Genomic DNA, 20,182 nt, shown 5'->3' on the forward strand with positions numbered 1-20,182 from the left:
TAACATACATGTCCGCACAGGTTGCTTCTGTAATACAGGAGCCTGCCAGATGCATTTGGGTATAAGCAATGAGGACATCCAAAGGAACCTGCAGGTTAGTTTCTGAATGAAATTTTGTTACATATTGCCCATGGAAAATAACTAGATTCCGTGACCCAGAATGTCTGGCTATCAGTTCTGAATTTCCTAAGTATGGGAGGTTTGAAGGGGAGAAGAAAATCTGTATAAAAAAAAACCCCTAAGTAGGTGTACCATGTCCTATGGTTTTCAGTCTCTGCAACTTTAAGAATGAAGTTAAGTTTGATTTGCTTTCTCTGACCTTTCAACTCAATTGCCATGTTAAAGAACTAAATGAGATGAAATTTGACTCATTGAAATGGGTTGTTGAAACAGAATAATTTGATGGACCCAAAGCAGTATGTGTTGCTTGTTTTTATTTCATTGGAAAATACGAAATTGATGTTTCTTGTTCTGATTTGGAATTACATGAAATCCAGGCTTCCTGCAAAACAGAAGTTCCTGGACAATTCATCTCATGTTGTTCCTTAAGTATCCTTAATTGCCTTTAGTAATGTTCAAGTATTACAGACCTGTTGCTGTTGGATGTTACAGTTTAAAAGCCATACACAAACTGGACAAGAAACAATAAATGAGAATACACAGTGAATCTCAGAGAGTGAAGTCAATTTAGATGACATCTACCTAAATTACTGGTGTGTTAGATTGTTAGAACATGAATCTAAAGACTGTTTTCTAAATGACTAATATTTTCCACAAATTGTCATTAAAAGATGTGTAACAGGATGTATTACAATGAAGTAAGGGAGGCTTCAAAGAATCATAGAATATATTGGGTTGGAAGGGACCTTCAAAGGTCACCTAGTCTTGCAGTGAGCAGGGACACCTTTACCTTGCTCAGAGCCCCATCAAGCCTGACCAAGTCTGCCTATTTGTCAGAGTTTGAAATTACAGTGAATTAATACAGAACAATCCAAAAGTTTATTAACAGTATTCTTCAAAAGATAAAAAATTATAATGACTGTATTGATATTACAGCTTCCTTATAATTTCACAGACCCATTTAGATAATTTTTGCAAACAGATTTATATGCAAGATTGTTAGCACAAATTCTTAAAGGGGAAAGCTCCATGTCCTTAGTCTCCTCATGCATAATCTGTCCAAGAGCAGATGAGTAATGGTTGAATTTTCAAGGGGGAGCAGGTTCCTCAAGATAGGCCAAACCAAAACTGATAAAGAGAAAGTGATATGATGAGATGATGCAGTCAAGCAGTCATTATTCTGGGACATTCTCATCAGTCCTTTTAGATGGATCTGGATGAGTTATTGACAACATTACTGTGTAGGGGAAGGCACCTTTTATCACATAACTTGCACATATACTTCAGTTCTGCCTTTTCCCAGGGTGCTACCAGTGTTCTTTCTTCCTTGATGAAGATTTCCACGTATAAAATGCCTGTGAGGGAGGACTTTCTGTCCTCAAGAGTCCCTGGAGAATTGTGGATAGTTTTCTTAGGATGTTAGGTAGAAACTCGTGGTTATTTGCACAGCAGGAACCTCTCTCCTCAGTCAATCAGTCAATATTTGGCAAAAGGGTTACATGTATATTAATAGATGCAACCTAATTTTGCAAATGTTGTTTCTGCCCTTTTGTCAAGAATAAAAACTAGATCACACTACATTAAAATATTTACTACTGTACTGCATGCTTTGACATAGAGGGTTGGGTTTTTTTTTTAAATTCTGGCATAAATGGTATCTGTGTTCATTGAACTGTGACATTTTTTGCTTAAAAAAGCCCTCATGCAAATAATCTATTCACACCTTCATTTTTATTTAACAGAAATGCCTAAAAAAATGAAGTTCTGAGGAAAAAAAAAAAAAAAGCTGCTGCACTTACAGGAATAAGGATGCTGACTTGGGACTAAATCTTGTGTCCATTGGTGACATAATGTTAGATGGATGAACAAATGCGGTCTCTAGCTCATCTCACTGGAGGTGATGGCAGCATTCACTGACCCACTTCTGAAGGAGAAACTTCTACTGTATAGGAGGTTTTTCCAGAGAGTGCTGTGTGAAAGACATATCAAATGGAGGGCTATGTGGAGGTCACTATTACGGTATTTGAAGCATTTTTCAACAAAGATGTTTCATGAGTGGCACCCTGTGTTCTTCAAAGGAGGAAATGTTAGGGGGAAGGCTGATTCCTTCCATCCTGAAGCAATGTGTTGACTGGATCAGCAAGACACATTCATTGCATATCCAAATGACACTTTGGATGTTGGAGCTCTAGATTCAAGTCTTTGCTAATATCCCAAACCAGTTCTCAGCTGTAGAGCTATCCATTGGACTATTTAACACAATCCATGAATAAGCCACTGATAGTATAAAACGGAACTGTTCTAACAGCAAATATCAAGAAAACTGCCCCAGAAAAATCAGCAATTTAGTGTTTTTTTCACTTACCTGAATGTAATATTCCAGTTTAAATCCTAGTGAACTATGCAAATGAGACTGGAATATACCTGGAGACTGCCCTAGCTAACAGGCCATGATGGGACATACAAACTTTTTTCGATTCTTGACGAGTTTTTGGGAAGTCTCTCTTGTTTACTCTCTTGAGTAGAATAGGACAAGCATCTCAAAATTAGCTTCTTCCTAGCTTGAGTAAGTAATAAGATAGTTGGGATTTTTTTTCCCTCCATTTTCTCTTTGTATTCATGAGTTAACTTTGTATTTTTTAAAACAATTTTTCAGATTAGAAGTAAGAGATTCATTAATAAATATGTATAATTAGAGGGAAATAATATAAAGTTTATCATAATAGCTCTCTGGTTTTCTTCCTATTTCAAACTAGGCTGGTCACGTCTGTGGAGATGATATAGACCTAGTGGATGGGCGTCCTACTGGTTCTGTGAGAATATCCTTTGGCTACATGTCTTCTTTTGAAGATGCACAGACTTTTTTGAAATTCATCGTAGCCACCAGACTCTCCAAGTCGGACACTGAGATTCCACTCCAGTCCTCTGTTACAAAGCTGACAACAGAGTCTGTCTCAGATGACCACCCTTCCTTTAACAATGCAGATAAATTGTCTCGAATACCACACATCTCAGACACAGAACTCAGGAATAATTCATCTGTGACAAAGACAACTGTCAACTGGCAGCCACCAGAGGCTGAGGTGGAAAGCATAAGGGCAGCTGTTTCTGAGACTGCAGTACCAACATGTAGAAGAGGTGGCAAGCCCATCACTGTCACCAACATTTACCTCTACCCAATCAAATCCTGCTCTGCATTTGAGGTATATTCTTTGAATTGTTCTTCAGTATTCAGCTCAACCTTGTGTTTTTCTTTACCCCTCTCAGACATGTCGACCAGGAATAGCGTGTGCATGAGATAATAGGAAGCAATACGTGGGTACTCATTTTTCTTTTTCTCCAGTTTCTAGGATCGAGTCCTGCATGCTAAGGTACTTTGAAGGATTTTCAATTAGACTGAAGCTGCAGGATGCAAATTTGTCTTCTGGTCTCCCCTCTCCCTCCCAACAGACAAATCTGCACATAATATGTAGCCTTGAAGAAAATAGTTGGATTTGCAAAACTTGACTAAAATATAATCAAGTAATTAGTATGCTTTTACAGAATGACATGTGATGGACTTGTAGGCATTGATGGGTAGGCAGCAATTGAGAAATAACTTGATTAACAAGTTATAATTGAGAGGAGGCTGATTTACATTACAGAGAAATGTTATCATTAAAAATACATTTGCAACAGAAATATGACATTTAAGTGTTGCTGCACTATTTGAAAGTTCAGTCTTTGAAGATTTTAATTGCTTTTTTACCAAGTTAATAATATCATCACCTTAGCTGTGACTTTTTTTTTTTTAAATAATGCATGATGTATGGTGTATGGACCACACATGACCTAGAATGTTACTCTGTTTAGTACCATACTGGGAAGTGATTTAATGAATGTCAATATCGTTATAACTTTCCCTATGAAAACTTGCTGGTGTAGGTCACTGTCTCACATCTGAATGTAATTGGGGTCAAATCCAGTGGCAAATCACCTGCATTTAAAATATGGCTACTCAATTGATTTGATCATGATTTTTTTTTTTCCTTAATGCAAAAACAGGCTGAGGAACTAAAGCAAAGACTGTTAAAATGATCAACAAAACATCTGTATTTTTAAATTTGGTTTGGCTTATGATGTTTTTAATTCAGAGGGACAGTTTCGAGCATTAAATGAGACCTGAACAAACAATTTCCACACCTTATTAACCTCGCACTAAATAAAACTGTTTAGAAAATCAAAGCAATCCCACATTTCATGTGAAAATATTTTAACCTTTGCTTAAGTGTTGCAGTTATTATAGCTGTATTACAGAAGCTGCTGACATATGTTGTAGCAGTATTCAGGCCCCTTTGGGGTTAAATTCTATTTTTAACATGCAGGCTGGTGTTATGAGATACATACCACAACATTCAGTGCTAGGAAGTCTTTGATGTGATTGTGCCCAGGAGCAGGTAAGATGTACCTCAGCATGAAAGACAGCTTATGTTTCCCCACAAGATGAGCCAGATTTCTTCTTCGGGCTCTGTGAGGGCTAACAACTCTAGGTGATCACAGAATCACAGAATTGTTGAGGTTGGAAGGAACATCTGAAGGTCATCTAGTCCAACCACTCTGCTCAGGCAAGGACTCCTAGAGCACATGAGCCAGGATTTAGTCCAGAGGGTTTTTTAATATCTCCAGGGAGGAACATTCCACAACCTCTCTGAGCAACCTGTTGCAGTGCTCTGTCACCCTCACAGTAAAGAAGTTCTTCCTTATGTTCAGGTGGAACTTCCTATGCTGCAGTTTATGCCCTTTGCCTCTTGTCCTGTTGTTGGGTGCCAATGAGAAGAGTCTGTCCCCATCCTCTGGACACTGTCCCTTTGGATATTTATAAACATTAATCAGATCCTCCCTGGTACTCCCTGGCAGACAGAACTGCAGTTGCATATGGAGGTGGAAAATCCCTGTTTCTCATGCATACTTCTTGTGACAGACGTGTTAATGGGCCGAGAATGAAAGCAGGGTTCATCTTACCTCAGCTTACCCCTCTGAAGTTAGATAGTATTCTGTAAGCAGTGAGAGATGAATACCTGCTAATTCATCTTATCATAAAATAGGTACCTGCAGTAGGAAAAATTAATTGTTTCTGGATATTTCTGTTTCTGATATATCTCTTTCCATTGACTATAGGAGGAATCCAAGGCAAATTGGATTTCTCGGCTAACACTCTGATTTGAATAGTTTTAAAATGCAGATATTAAAATTGCAGCTATATTATGAGGTTTAGTTTTGTATGCTTAGAATCGTTTTGAAGTCTAGTGTATTCTAGTTTTATATTTTTTAATAGTAAAGTATCAGCCACATTAGAACCCACTAAGCTAAGCACTGTTAGAGCCTGTATTGCCAAAGAGTAAGACACAATTAAAGATATACTGGTTTTAATATATGGTATTGGAAGCAACTGGAAGTTCACTTTCAATAGCATTTAATTCCTCCTCTTCTCAAAGAACTTTTTTTTTTTTTTGTGTACTTCCACTTAGTCAATAGAAGATACATGAGTACATGTGAAAGAACAGTAGAAGTTGACCTAACAGATACAATGAAAAAGGGCTTTCAATGCATAAGGAGAGCAGGCCAAGAGATGAAGCCAAAAGATTGATTAATTTTCATTATTTTCAATATTAAAGTAAATCCCCAAAGAAAATGTGTTTGCTTTCATGATCTTCTTCCTGTCCACCAGGCATTCTTCAGGTTTTTGTTCCCAAAGGTCTGAGTGACAGTTCTAGACCTGTTGTACATTCATAACAAGCCTGTGAAAGATCTGTCAATTTCATTGTCTCCCTATAGAAGAGGTGCAAATGGCAACTTAAGCCCACCATTTGTAATGAGCTTTAAAAATCATTTAGTCTCATTCTAAATCAAGCATTGGCTTGATCTCTTCCAGATGGCTAAAAGCAGAATAGAAAGCCAGTGCTGCCAGAACCTACATCATCATTAACTGCAGAGTGCATCACCCTCACAAATCTATGTATGTCATTACTGCAACTTCAGCCTGTGTCACCTTGAAAGGGGAAAATAACCCATGCCACATGGCACTGGAGTTTGAAGCAAGACACACTAGAGAAACCTTACCACAATTAAATGGAATAAAATCCTGAAAATCATTTTGCCTTTTAAAATATTGATTATGCCAGGATTTCTAGGTTATATAATGAAAAGTCAGAATCCCAAAGAAAAGTATTCCTTTGCAAGTCTCTTAGTGGTCTTTGTCATACAGACATCACACTTAATGTTATATTATCTCCTTACATTAGTAGAATCACAAAATCCTGAAGTAATAATCATGTACCTTGCAGTTTCCTTGGTCTTCAGTTAGAAACCAAGAATTGAAATTCAGTTTAATATTTTAAATCTAAAATGCCTTTAGATGCTTTGTAGTTGTTGGAAAGCTAGAAAAATATTTTTCCAATTAAAAATTTGATCTCCTTTTCATTCAGTTATAAGGTAACTCTAAGCAAGTTGATGTGGAAAGGTGAAAGCAGTTTAGATATTGCACTGCAATGCATTCACTTATTTTGTATCTGGATTTCTAAGTTCAAGTGCAGACCTCCAGCTGGTATGGTAGGTCAGACCTTTAGCATGTGCTCTGTCCAAAACCCCACAGAATCACAATATCCCCAGACAGTAGTAAATGGGCTTTATTCTAAGTACATGATCACTTGCATTTGCCTAAAATAATATGTACAGTGGAAAATTCCAGCTAACTCTGTGTGCAGGACCCAGCCTGTCTGCCAGTGAAGTCTGCCTGCTGACTTACTGGTTGCAGGATAGAGGACTTGATTAGTGGAAGGAGGACAAACTTGATGAGGATATGAGTACAAACTCAGAGCTGTTTGATCTCCTCTTTAGAGTCACATAATCTCCTCTTCTCCTAAACTCTTGATTTCTCTGCTCTGTTCTAAGTGGTTTAGTATGGGAGGTGCTTGACCTCCAGAGAAAATGAGAGAGCAAAGTGCTTTGGCAGCGGGGAAGATGAAGCTTGGCATGAAGATCATCAGCTCACTGCAGGTCGATTAGTTCCCACAGCATGTATGTTTTATAAAATGCTCCTGGCCATGGGACAGTTTCTGTTCAGTGTTGTTCTATGGGGTTTGTACATACAGCACAGGAAGCAGAGGGCAGAATATTCTATCTCAGCTTTTTAAATACACTTTATTTTCCCTACATTATTAAATGGGGAGAAGCAGAGAAAAGGAGTAACCTCTATTCCAGATTATTTTTCTTTTTCTTTTCCAACATAAAAATGTGTTTTAGACATGCATTTTTAAACATGGATATCTCTCATGTCAATTAATTTTGCATAATTATATTATGCAGTGTGCCCAGTGAAAAAGGTTAGGGCTTTAAACATTAATAACTTTATTATTCGTTCAGTAGATTTCAAAGGATAAAAATTGCATCTCAACACAGAAGACTAATTAGCTTTTAATTCAAAATAAAATGCAAATTTCTAGTGATTGGTGGATAAATTATATGTAAGACCACTAACATTTTTAAACTTGCATAATTTAAAACCTATTCAGTGATGCCTTTAATGTGTTCGAAAATTGTGTTGGCCTTCATGATGACATTATTGGGAAATAAAGAAAAACGCATCCTAAAATGTTTCAAAGAAAATTCTGAAAAAAAAACAAAAAAAAACCAAAACCAAAAAACAACAAAACATGCTTAAGGCAGATAGGATAATACCATGTACTGGTTTGCTTTTGCAATGAATATTTTTACATTAAAAGAAGAAAAATGGACTAAGGCAGATAGGATAATACCATGTACTGGTTATACTATGCAATGATCCTTGCTTTTGACTGGTAGAGAAGACCTTATATGGAATGATCAGCCCACCTGCCATGCTGGGAAACAAGGTGTATGCTAGCATCTATCAGTACAACCATGGCGTCCCTGATTTCTTTCTGTCCTCCCACTTCTAATTTGTCTCAGTAGTCAGAAATGGCCAGACAACTTCAGGGAATCAAGTTGGAAGCTGTGTAATACAGTATTGCTTACTGCAACGCACGCTAACCTGTTTTATTTTACATCGCAGTAAGCTTCATTGGTTGCTTTTCTTTGCTGTATTTGTTACCTGAATATAGGTATTTAGTGACTTTTGAGTGCCTTGACTGACCTCCTAATGCTGGTCCACCAGGAAGTGGGTCATCTTTTAACCTGTATCATTTCTGCTAGCCTTGGGCAGACATCTTGGATGTCATCCAAGGGAGCCAGATTCAGCCACTCTTTTTATGTCTCAAATTAAAGCAAAGCAGACAGAATTTGCTTGAACTGCTCTAATTCAGTTATTTGCAATCATTTAACAATCCCTTCAACCTCTTTGAAATAATGGCAGGAGACGATCACAGGTTGCATGGCTAAGTACTAAGACTAGAAATGCATATGTTCTTCCATGCTCATCTCCAGTATCAGTATTAGCAACAAACCAGCTCTGACTGTTTCTTGATCGTCTGTGACTCTCTGTCCAACACAGTTATTTTGTTGTTGCAATTTTATTTATTGGGGTCTTAGCAACACATGCAATACAGTAAGTTGAAAAGTGGAGAGGAAATAGGGTACTTGACAGTGTATAGGGGACATCCATGAGAAGACAGGGACTCAATGCTGGGCACGTATATGTATGATTCTTGTTACAATGGCAAATACCCAGAGGAAGAGGAAATATGGGCTGAGGACCTGTAGTCGTGTGCTGCATCTCAGTGTGAAACATGGAGTTACTTGCCATTGGTTTGGACCTACCAGGGGTATTTTTAAAAGAAGGTGATGATTATTTCCAACTGTCTGCTACCTAGTCAGATGAGCTTTCCCCACAATGCCTATCAGCATGTAAGAATTAGCTGAAGCTCTGATTAAAGAAAAAGCATTTTGTTTTGCTCATAAAACCTCTTACCTTCAGTGAAGGGTAAGCAAACACTTAAGCTATTTCCTGAATAAGATTGCTGTGCTGAAGTAGAACCAAAACAACTAAACGTAACAACAGGGAGTAGGAATCATTGTCATCATGCTCTTTTTCTATTTTTGTGCTCTTTTAGTTTATTCTGCTCATCATGTCTTGCAAATCCTATAAATATCTGTTGGATCCATAGGAAGATGTATTACCGATTATTGATCTTCTGTTTTGGAAGGGAGATTTGTTAGCTGGAATTTCTTGCAGCTCTCAGGTGATCACCAGCTGTTCAAATGCGTTTTGTAATTTAATTATACACGATAACAAAAAAATACTGGCCTCTCCAAAGAATAATTTCCAGCAAGGACAAAATCTGTTCTTCAGCTGATATTGGAGTTTTTAGGCTATGATTCCTCTCCTAAAAAGACAGAGAGAAGGTTCACATCATTTAGGTGCTGACAGTTTGAGGCTCTTGTATGTGGTTTCAGATGACACTGTCAGACATAAACTTTCTCTTTGTCACTGAGCTTTTCATTCACACTCATTTAAAAAGCTGCCATTATAAATCCGTAAGGCTGATAAAAAACATTTATTATCTTTAAATTTTTTCCATGTATTTTCTGCAATACACTTGATAGCACCGTGGACAAATTATTTAGAGCTCACCTGTAGTGCTTTAAGTTTTCAGTTTCAGTGTTAAGTTTTTGGTGCCTGCCCTCAGCTTTCTCTAGTAAGGCCTTCAGTATTAAGCCACTGCTGCAGGCTCCTATAAAACCTGTAAAAGTGTATAAGAATGGGATATTGTGGTTCTGTGGGCTTCTGGATAAAGCACATGCTAAACAAAAATGTGATCTATCCACATTAATTTTCAATTAACCTAAGTAGTGCTTCTAGCCATGCTTTTCTTCAGAGCATCAGGCTGTACCTGACATATCTTTTTCTCAATATTTTTTGCTAAAGTCTTTTGCCAGTTAATTTGTGTGAGCTGTGCTAAGCTTCTCTACAAGAATTCATCAAAGTTCAGCTGTAGTTAACTTTTGTCCATACTCAACTGTGACTATAAAGCATACTTGAGTTGAATCACTATGCTTAAATGCCCATATTTATGTTAAAAGAATGGTATTAATATTTTAACATTCTGAAGGAGAAAGCAGTTATTAATATCACCCAAAGGCATTACTAAAATTGCTCTCTTTTTGGATTTCAAGATTACCATCTGTGTAGCATCAGTAACAGATGTTCTTTTCACCAGAAAAATGTACATGAAAGCAAGGACAATATGCTCGTATAGGCTATTGAATGTAAAGAGTGTTACAGAAGTAATGGAAGAACAGATAGCAAAAAAGACAATGTGTTTTGTTTTAAGGGGATCTGGAGAAACTATTATGCTCCTAGCTAAACCAGAAACCTCACTGATAAAGTGGTTACAGTTTTATGAACAATATTTGTTTTTTCAGAATTTTTAATTTTGAATTTCACATTTTTCTTACTTTTTGGTTGGTTGGTTTTTGCCTTACTTCATACAACTCCCATGAAATGTCCGTGTTTTGTAAATTAAAAGAAAATTGTTGGGGGAAAGGTCCTGAAAATGGATGAGTATAAAACTGAAAGCAGTTTTTAGAGTGTTGCAGAGTTTGTTTACTCTGTTCTTATAGCTCTGTTAAATCGAAGTGTATGATAATATGTAACAAATTAGAGTAACTCCATTTTGTTTTGTCAGCTTTGTGCAGTGATATCTTTATCTTTGATTTGCAATTAAGGTTTCTCTTATTACATGCTGACATTGGCTTGCACAAGTTTTCCTGATTTCAAAGTATTTAATTAATGGTTACTTTTCCATGTCTTTTCTTTTCAGCATGAATCTATTAATGCAGCTAACATTTTCTAAACCTTTGTTTCCCCTCCTGATTCTTTTCCAGGTTACAGAATGGCCAGTGGGAAACAAGGGTTTGCTGTATGACCGAAACTGGATGGTTGTAAACCAGAATGGAGTCTGCATGACTCAGAAACAGGAGCCAAGGTTGTGTCTTGTAAATCCCTCAGTTGATCTGAAGAAAAAGGTTATGGTCATCCAGGCACAAGGTTAGTAACCAATATCCTTTTCTTCCCTTCATTATTCACGTCAGCCTTCTAGACAGAGATATCTGCATGCACCCACCAAACTACTTGAATGTTGTGTATGCTTACTGACTTCAGGGACAAATTCTGCTACCAGCTGTGGGCAAGGTAAGCCTAGGCTGTAATATACAGCCCTGGTAGTTTTCTAGCTTGTTGTTGGACCAGGCAGAGAGTAGACACTGACTCCCTGTGTGCAATCAGAAAGTGAATGCTCCAGGAAGGAGTAATGAATTGACAGATGTGGAAATTTACTGATGGGTCTATCTCTCCACATCATGAAGTTCATCAGCCTGAAGGGACTGTTATTGCTGCAAAGGCAAAAGACCTGGTCAAAGACCTTCCCATTTTATAGCTTTCCTCCTCCTTCTAGCTGTGGAACTAGAGGGGTAGAGCCTTGAGCGGAAATTAGTATGAATTAAAGTAAGGACCAGATATTATTTAGCTCAGTGAAATACTTGCACTAGCAGGCAAATATTTAATGATTTTTGGGCTTCTCTGGATTCATCCAAACTATTTTTATTCTCTGCTGAGAGGAAAAAAAGAAAAAAATATGGAAAGCATTACGGAAAGCCCTTTGCTACTTGGGGGTGCAAGTTATTTATTTTGCTAACAGTGCTGTTAGCACCAAACACTGGAACATGTTTCTATTCCACAAAAGTCATTATTAATGCCAAGTTTGCATGTGTCTGAATGGTGTTCATCATTTCCCTGGGGTCTAACATTTACTCAGCCTGTATGTCTTAACCATTAATAATATATATGCCCATGTTTTAGCAGCTAGAGCAAAACAAGGGAACCTATATTCAGATTTTCACCTTTTATTATAAATCCATATGAGTGTATCTGTAACTACAGTCTCCTTTCTGTTTGTACATTACAGTTGCTGCCCTCTCCAGCTGTCTGAGCACTCTCCATAAAATTAAGTCTGACCAATCAATTTATCTGGAATAGATCTGTCAAATCTACATTTGGCTACTTTTACTAGTCTTGTGTGATTTTTTTTGGTGTGTTTCCACTCTTCCCTTTGTAGTGTTTCTTTGAAAAGGTATTGTTAATTCATGTCAATTCTATGAGGAGCACCTTGCACCTCAAATTTTTATGATACAGTTGCAGACAGCCTTCTCTCACAACTTTTAAATTATCAAGTGCCTCAGACTAATTATTTCTAGAATTTCAGTTCCTTTCCATCTTTCTTTCTTTCTTCTGTTACCTCTTGCTTGCAGACACCATGTGAAATCTTGTCCAAACCTTCTCTATTTATCCTTCACATTTTCAGAGGTTCAGCTCTGTTGGGCCTTTTTGATTGCTTCATTCTGCTCTTATAAGTATGTTCTTAATTTTTTTCCTTGCTAGTACCACATTGTTCAGACAAGTGCATATCCATTAGTATGTTTGCCTGTCAATAATATCTGCACTGACATAATTCAGAGAGTCAGGAAGATGTTTTCTCAGACAAAAATGACAGTCAAGGAACCCATTTCTCACTGAGATTTACAATCTCTTTCCATGGTTAGTGCCAGGGTGAAATTCACCTTTAAATTCTACATTTTACTTTGTGTCATTTTTGGAGTTTTCACTGTCATTCACCTTCCTTCCTATGAAAGTGAAAACCATTTCCATCCAGAAGTGATTGACCAAGTCTGTGGATCACTTTTCCACCCAAAAGTGATTGATCAGGTCTCCAGTGTGCTCTAACAAGGTTGGCATTTATTTATAGCCTGCTTTGATACAGACAGTATGTAAGAGTGGAGTCATTTTATTCTTTGTATAATGACTCTAGATACCAATGATCTTAGCCCATAAGGTGATCTGGGCCCTCTTTTTATAATAGTCCTGCTATTTTTCACTCTTAGAGTACTTGCAGCCTGTGGTATTTTTTTTAGTGCTTGACAGTGAGATAATGGCTCTCATTTGCCTGGGGAGAGGCAAGCAGAGGTTACTGCTCATAAGAGAGCACAGTGATGGGAACACATACAAACTGACAGGGTAAGACTGAGCAGATAAATCTGTAGGAAGTTGTTACAATATTTATTCTGTTTTCTTTCCTCTTACCTGCAGTCTAAATGCATTATTTGTTTGTTGGTGTTAAATTTTTAATTTTTTTCTTTTATCCTTCACATACGTGGGTCATTGTTATGTCCCCCACTTAAATCACTTAATGGCAGATAGGTTTAATTTAGTACATTGACTCTTTCCTTGAAAATCTCATGTTAATCACTGTTGCTTTTGTCACCACTCTCTGCAGTTTGTAGTAGTTTGTTGCTGATGTAGAACCTGAAGCTGAATGCCATGAGTGTAGCTAGAGCAGCAATCAATGCGGTGAGGAGCAGTAGCCCTCTGATGAGCCAGGCTGGCTTTTGTGCGGCTCGGGGCCTTCACTGGCCTGCGTCTCTGGCTAATGGTATTTCAGATTTGTAGCACTTAGCCTGTTGACTGCAGCCAATTCCAGGTCTGCTCCAGCTTTGTTGCTTTGCGGGTTTCTTTCTCCCACTGGATGCCTCCCACCCGAACTGCAGCAGCATCAGTACAGTAGCATGCATCTTTCCAAGAGGAGTTTTGTTACCTCCAACTCCCCCTCTCCCCCTCCTGACCTTGCACTCCCCATGCAGTTCCTGGGTTCTTGGTGTGATGGGGACCTTTGAGCTGTACCTTTACTGCACCTTTTGCTCTGCTGAACATGAAACCCAGCAGCTCCCAGGCGGCTGGGTGACAATTGCAGTCAAGCTAGCTGCCTTCCTCCTGCTCCTCTGCAAGGAGGCTGTAACCACCCTGCTTTGTCTACCAGCTTCTCTGCTGTCGTCTGTGCTTTTCTCATTGTGAGAGCAGGCCGTGGCGATGATCTCCATGTAGAGCAGGCTTTGCTGTCTGGAGGTGTCTCTCTCCAATAGAGAGAGCCTAAGGCAACCGTGTTGCTGGATTAGGTGCCTCTGGTAAGTGCCTATCCCACATAGCTGAATTATGCAGCGTTCTTAAAGGACATTTTGCTGTTACAATATTAGATTATGGTGAAGACTTTATCTGTGCCACTTCTAAAACATAATGACTCTGTTCCCTCTCCCCCTCCAGGCATGTGCTTTCCTCTCCCTCTAGAACTTTTCATTAGTGGAAAATTTGTTTATGGCTATTTTATTTCAATATGGTTTAATAGTCTCTGTCGTCTCTGTCCAACAAAATAAAATTATCAGCATGATTTAGTGTGACAGTAACTACTTTAATACCTTTTGCTGGATCCTCTGTGTGCTGAGACACTGCTTCATGTTCTTTCTTTAACCTCTATGCATCGTGTGTCTCTGTAACCTGTCTAACAACCAGCCTCGGATGTGCAGACCCACAGTCTGCGTGACCCGGCTGTGCGATCCTGCCAACCCTGTGGGTAGCAAGGACATCAGACTGGGGCTCTAAACAAGGCCAAGACTGCTTGAAGCCTGCGAAATTAGTGGCTTGCATGGCAGCCGGGAAGCAAGGGGGTAGGTGGGAGCAGAGGGAGAAGCAGGGCTTGTTCTTGATCTCTCATTGGCTGTACTTTACTTTGGTAGAGGGAGTGATTTTAGTTTTGAGAAACTGCACTTCTGAATTTTGTCAAAATTATTTTCTTTGGCTATGTGGTTGTTAACAGGCATTTCCTATTATTTTTGACATGAAGAGTGTAACTAACCCTTGCTATCACAGGACCCACTTTGAGAAAATTGGCGTAACTTTAAATAAGCCTCTCTGGAAAAAGACAACTTCTCATATCTTCACTGAAGCAGTTAATAGTTAGGCTCTCAGCAACTTAAAGGTGGGCAGGAGCAAGCGCCTTTGTTTCTAGAAGCCATATTACTTGAGTGGGAATCCAGGGAAGTTTTCTTGTTGTGCTCCATCAAATACATGAGGGCACAGATTACACTGGGCTTGTTCCTAACCGGCATAAAAGTAAGCCAACCAGAATTTAGCTGAGAATACATTTCTGAAGAAGACTCCTTTCTGTCTTTCCATTTTTGGTAACAATCAAGATTACTCTCGCGAGGTGGGCATTAGTTTACCACTGCATAGAGGGAGAAATTTTAAGTGTTGTGAAGGCCCTTTAAAATATTGGAGTAGGAAGATGCTAGCAAAACTGAGCAACTAATTATACTTTATGGAGTTTATTGTGCCTTCAAACAGTCATGTGTTACTGCCAATAAAAATAATGGGAATTAAGTGCATACACTGATGAAAGAATATACATGAATAGTTTATATTTTAGTCTATTGAAATAAAAGACCTCTGATTTTTCTCATTGACTGAAAATAGGAGCTGTAAAGACAAGAATAATTTTTTTTTTAGTATTAATGCTGTGAGCACATCTGTGAATTTTATTACCAAGCAAATGACCATGGAGAATGACAGCGTTTACATTTTAGTAACTGGCAATATTCTGCTTTATTTTTTTGCCTTAAGATAGAATAAAATTGTAATTAACAATGTTTAACGGACCTAAACATCACTCTAAAATGTGTACTGTTCAATAAAAAATTGTTACACTCGCTGGTATATAAAAGCACGGCTTTTTAAAGCTCTGAGACTCTATTTTAAGAAATTTTGTGAGTATGCCTTGCTTAGAAAGTATTTTTAAGAGATATAACAGCTAAGGATGCACACAGGATGAAATCTTTCAAACTCTTCTTTTCCAGAAAGAATGATGCTAATTTTTAATTTTTTCAAAGTACAAGAAGATTAGTCCTAGTTTTTAAGATTATAACATCGGCTGCTTTTTCAGGTTGTTGCAAGCAAGTTCAATGCATTTATTACTTACATGTTTTATTTTCTTAAGTGAACCTAAATTATCATCCTCTGTCTTTGCTTCTGAAGTACACTAACAGCAAGCTAAAAAAGGAGTAGATCTCTTTCTGTATTGAAAAAATTCTGTGGAACTGAGCTGATAGTTGGGAAATAGTGGATCTGAACTATATTTCATTATTCTTCAGAAGAGGCTAAAACAATTTGATTTCACCATATGACAGAGCTGTCAGAGCTTGATTCTTCTTTGTACTACAATAACATAAACAGGAAGTAATGAGTGAAATTGAAACATGCTGTTAAAAAACTGAGGTACAGGACATCAGTCTTTGCTGGTTTATGTTGCAGTATAATGGAAAAGAGTTGAATTCACTGCAGCCACACAGTAAACCCCTTTGTTCGTCATCTCAAATTATTGTTTTCTATTAACAAAAATAAAATAGTACGACTTTTCTTTAGTTCTAGTAAGCCACAGCAGCCTTTTCATCTCTTTGGCTCTTTCTGTTCAAGACAAGAAAATGATGGAAGAAACTGTTAATGTAGATCATTAGCAGGAATTCCTCAGCTGGTTTAAACTTAAGAGATTGATAGATGGGAATAATTCTCTCATTAGTGGGTTCCATACATTTAACCTTTAAATTATTGTAGTTTTATGACGCATTATATTTCTTTCCTTGAACAGCCTGTGCTTATTTTTTATCTCCCCCCCAACCCTCATCTTTCATGTCTCTGATCTCTCCATCCCACCACTCTAAAAAAACCCAAACAAACAACTGACAGTGATTAACCTCATCTCCTGGTTTGCTAGAGAGGGCACAACAGTGATAAACTTTATCCTTTCAACAGAAACCATGGCTGAGGCAGTAATGCTTTGCCAGTTTCGGTGCGCAAGATACACAGAGAATTAAGTTACTCAAAGCTGAAATTGTACATCCCTTAATGTGGTATGGGTACCAAAGTCCTCTGCAGCCTTTGCTCTTTGAATTATCATTTGGAGCCACCTGCAGGCAGAGAATATAATTCTAGCAAAAAACGAAAGGATTTTTGTCACAGACCATTTGGGAGGCTGCTGTTATTGTGAACAGGTGCAAAAATAAGTACTTTTTTCATAATCCTATGTTTCTGCATATTTTTTTTAAATATTGCTTGCTCTCTGTCCATGTAGGTATGGAGCCAATATCTGTATCACTAGAAGAAAATACTGGAAAAGAGGTTGTGATCTGCGAGAGTAAAGTCTGTTCACACAGGTGAGTGAAAGCAGAGAGGAATCAAAGCTGAAAATCACTGAAATGACACTGAGGATGTGATTGGGTGGACACACAGGGGCAGAAATCCTTAAAAAAAGAGGTGGGGGGGTGGAAAGCAATGAATGATGTAGTGGACCAAGAGAAGACAGATTTATAGGTAATGTGGCATAGCCTGCATGCCTGGTAGAAAACACTAAAAATTAATAAAAATTAAAAAGAAGAGGAAGGGTGGTACAAGAGACTGTGGTGACTTGGTACTCACTTGAATAAGGGAGACCTTTGTTTTACTTGCTGCGAGGATGAGAAAAGGCAAGGGTGTCCCCAGTTACTTCCAAATACCAACTGAGGGCCTCAGCAGGACTCTAGAATTCAGTTCCTTCATTTGACAGTAATGATGCTGGCATCTTTGCCCATTTCAGCTTTCCATATTTACAACTCTTTATTTTTATTTTGACCACCCGTGATGTCCCCTTAACAATCTTAGGAAGGTTGCAGGTTAGTATGTGAAATACCATTAACTCTAATCAAGAGACATGTCGCTTCAGTGGAATATAACATTTTGCATAAATTAATTTCCTATCAGTCAACTTAAGTGTTTATCCATCATATTTTTTAGATACTTCCCTGTCTCATTAAGTTTTCTGAGTGACAGTGTTATCAGCTGACTGCCTAATGTCCATTTGCATTAGGTACTATATTTCTTTTCACCAAGTCTCTTGCGAAGTCCAACTAAAAGAGCCACTTACAGATTTAGGTCTTCTTTTAACCAAGGTGTACTAATTCATTGTAACCCTCTACATTTGCTTCTGTGAGGGTAAAAACATGAACAAACCAGCAGAAAATCTGGCCATTTTCCCCATGGAGCCACGCAGGAAATTATCTTCGTCTTTTCTACTAGCTTGTCAGATGATAAATAGGATCTTTTTCTCAGAAGTGTATTTTCCTCAGGTAGTGGAATTCACCCAAGAGTCATTTGTTTTAACCATCTGTCCCACTTCCCTTAGTGTTGACTCATCTTTAGCCTCCCCATGGTCAGCCTATCTATTACAGGCTCTAAAATAGCCTAGGTTATCTTTCTCTGTGCATATAATTGGCTGCCATACTATGTATTGTAGCTTGTCTTTTGTGTCACTGACTGTCATTTTTAACATATGAAATAGGAAATTTTAATGGGAAAATGCTTAGAGTTCTGAGAAGGAAGAAAAGGATAGAATGGCAAAGAAAGGGGAGATGCAAGACAAACTGCACAGAGTGGGCTGTGATTAGCAAATAAACAAGGCAGGAAGTAAGGCAGAATGAGTGGGCAACGTTGATGAGGCTCTCAAACTGCTCAGAGATCCAACAGCACTGATGCCAGATTCCCATGCTTCAACAGGGGAGCATCTGGGCCCAAAAAATGGAAATAGGAGCAAAACAGGGCTTTGCAGTAGGACAGGAGGTGATTTCTGGTCTGAGTTCTTTTCTACAAAGTGTCTGAGGTGAGCAGTGGGACCAAAAGTCTTTGTTAAAAGGCTGTTATTCAAAATAAACCCTTACTGAAGGCATTTTCCACTTATTGATGCTGCTCTCTGATGCTGTGATTTCATTCAGTTCTGTTGGTTTAGGTGGTTACTCTGAATTTACACTGATAACTGAGAAAAGCACATGATGTAGAATCTGTAAGCAGTCACATGAGGAAGTTTAATTTCACAGCAACCACTAAAGTTTAATGAGCCCAGGTTTCCCTTGTGAAGCAATTTGTCAGCGTTAGCCTTCCTCTCAGCAAGGGTTGTCTATCAGCATGTGCTGCTTACATTGGAGGGACATGGCTTTCTGGTATAATATCGAACAGTGGAGAAATGCAAGTAGAAGCTAGTGATGTTAGGGTTACTGGTGTTGTAGGAGACCCTAAATGCTCAAGGTTAGTGCTCTACTGAAATACTCAGGGACAGAGCCTCCTCTTTGACAGGCCACAATTTCAAAGAGATCAAAGGAAAGGTATCAGTGGTAGAAGATCTCAAAGGCACAGTTAAAAACAAAGTGAACTGAGCCTGTTGTGCGTAAATGTATGTATTGTATCTCTTGGGATCAATATTCAGACTTCAGCTTTCCTTGTTTCTTGTTCTATAAATTATCTAGCTAGAGGGACCAGCTGTAACACACTGAAGCTAAATGACATAGTAAGAAGATAAGTGGGGAACTCAAAGCAAACAGCAAGTAAAATCTAAGAGAGCTAGGCACTACTTTATAAATTGCCTGACATATGTCAAATGAAACATAACACTGACAGATGTGAAGAAATACTCAACAAAAATAAACATAAGCAAAAAATGAGTAGAAAAGAGCTACAACAGAAGGACTTTGAATAACACCTTGAAGAGATGATGGTACTTACTCAGAAAATGGTCTGACACTAAGGGAGAGCAATTTGAAAACATAAGTCTTGGAATACAAAAACTACACAGTGACATTTGATGAAATGCTAAGAATGCTGTGTGTCTAACTCTGTGACCCAAAATGGTAAGCAAATAAAAAAGATGACAAAACTTTGATCCAGATTTATACAGTATTAAGCCTCAGCAGGCTGCTAGAGGTAATTGGCTCAGGAGAGAATCTAAATACCCCTAGCACTTCTGTATGGGTAGGAAAAATTATTTGGGGAATTTGTTTTACCTGTAGTCTTACCATGGAAGATTCATACCTTCTCATTACCGGCCTTCTCCCTAACACAGCAACCAGCAAGGACACAAGAAACGCTCAGCTCAGACTACAGAATCTCATATGGAGTCTCACCTTTTAGCCTTTGTTTCTTGCCACAGTGCCTGCATCTCACAATACCAGAGTTTCATTTCAGCTCTAGGACATCCCTGGATAGATGCAGCCATGGTTGGCATCGGTCCAGTCTCAGACTGGGGAGAGGGATGCAGAGCTGCACCATAATAAAAATTCAGAACAACCATTGAAGAGATATATGATCCCTGCAGGATTGTAAAATCTCTTTGATTTCACTTGTTCTGGCTTTCTACCTGTGTAACTCTGC

The 20,182-nt window shown here is 38.3% G+C and overlaps 1 protein-coding gene across 1 annotated transcript in view; it reads left to right on the top strand.

The window, feature by feature from the left end:
- The window catches only part of MOCOS (molybdenum cofactor sulfurase), a gene marked incomplete at its 5' end in the record, with an annotated part of 50,317 nt that overhangs the window by 14,017 nt on the left and 16,118 nt on the right, over nt 1-20,182 (top strand). Inside the window, 4 exons of the mRNA XM_010168790.1 lie at nt 1-94; nt 2,877-3,323; nt 10,960-11,122; nt 17,082-17,163. Of these exons, the coding sequence (XP_010167092.1) occupies nt 1-94; nt 2,877-3,323; nt 10,960-11,122; nt 17,082-17,163 (786 nt within the window). The remainder of the gene's footprint in view (nt 95-2,876; nt 3,324-10,959; nt 11,123-17,081; nt 17,164-20,182) is intronic.

This window comes from Antrostomus carolinensis, unplaced genomic scaffold (genome assembly GCF_000700745.2).
Source record: "Antrostomus carolinensis isolate BGI_N321 unplaced genomic scaffold, ASM70074v2 scaffold215, whole genome shotgun sequence".
NCBI classification, from domain to species: Eukaryota; Metazoa; Chordata; class Aves; order Caprimulgiformes; family Caprimulgidae; genus Antrostomus; species Antrostomus carolinensis.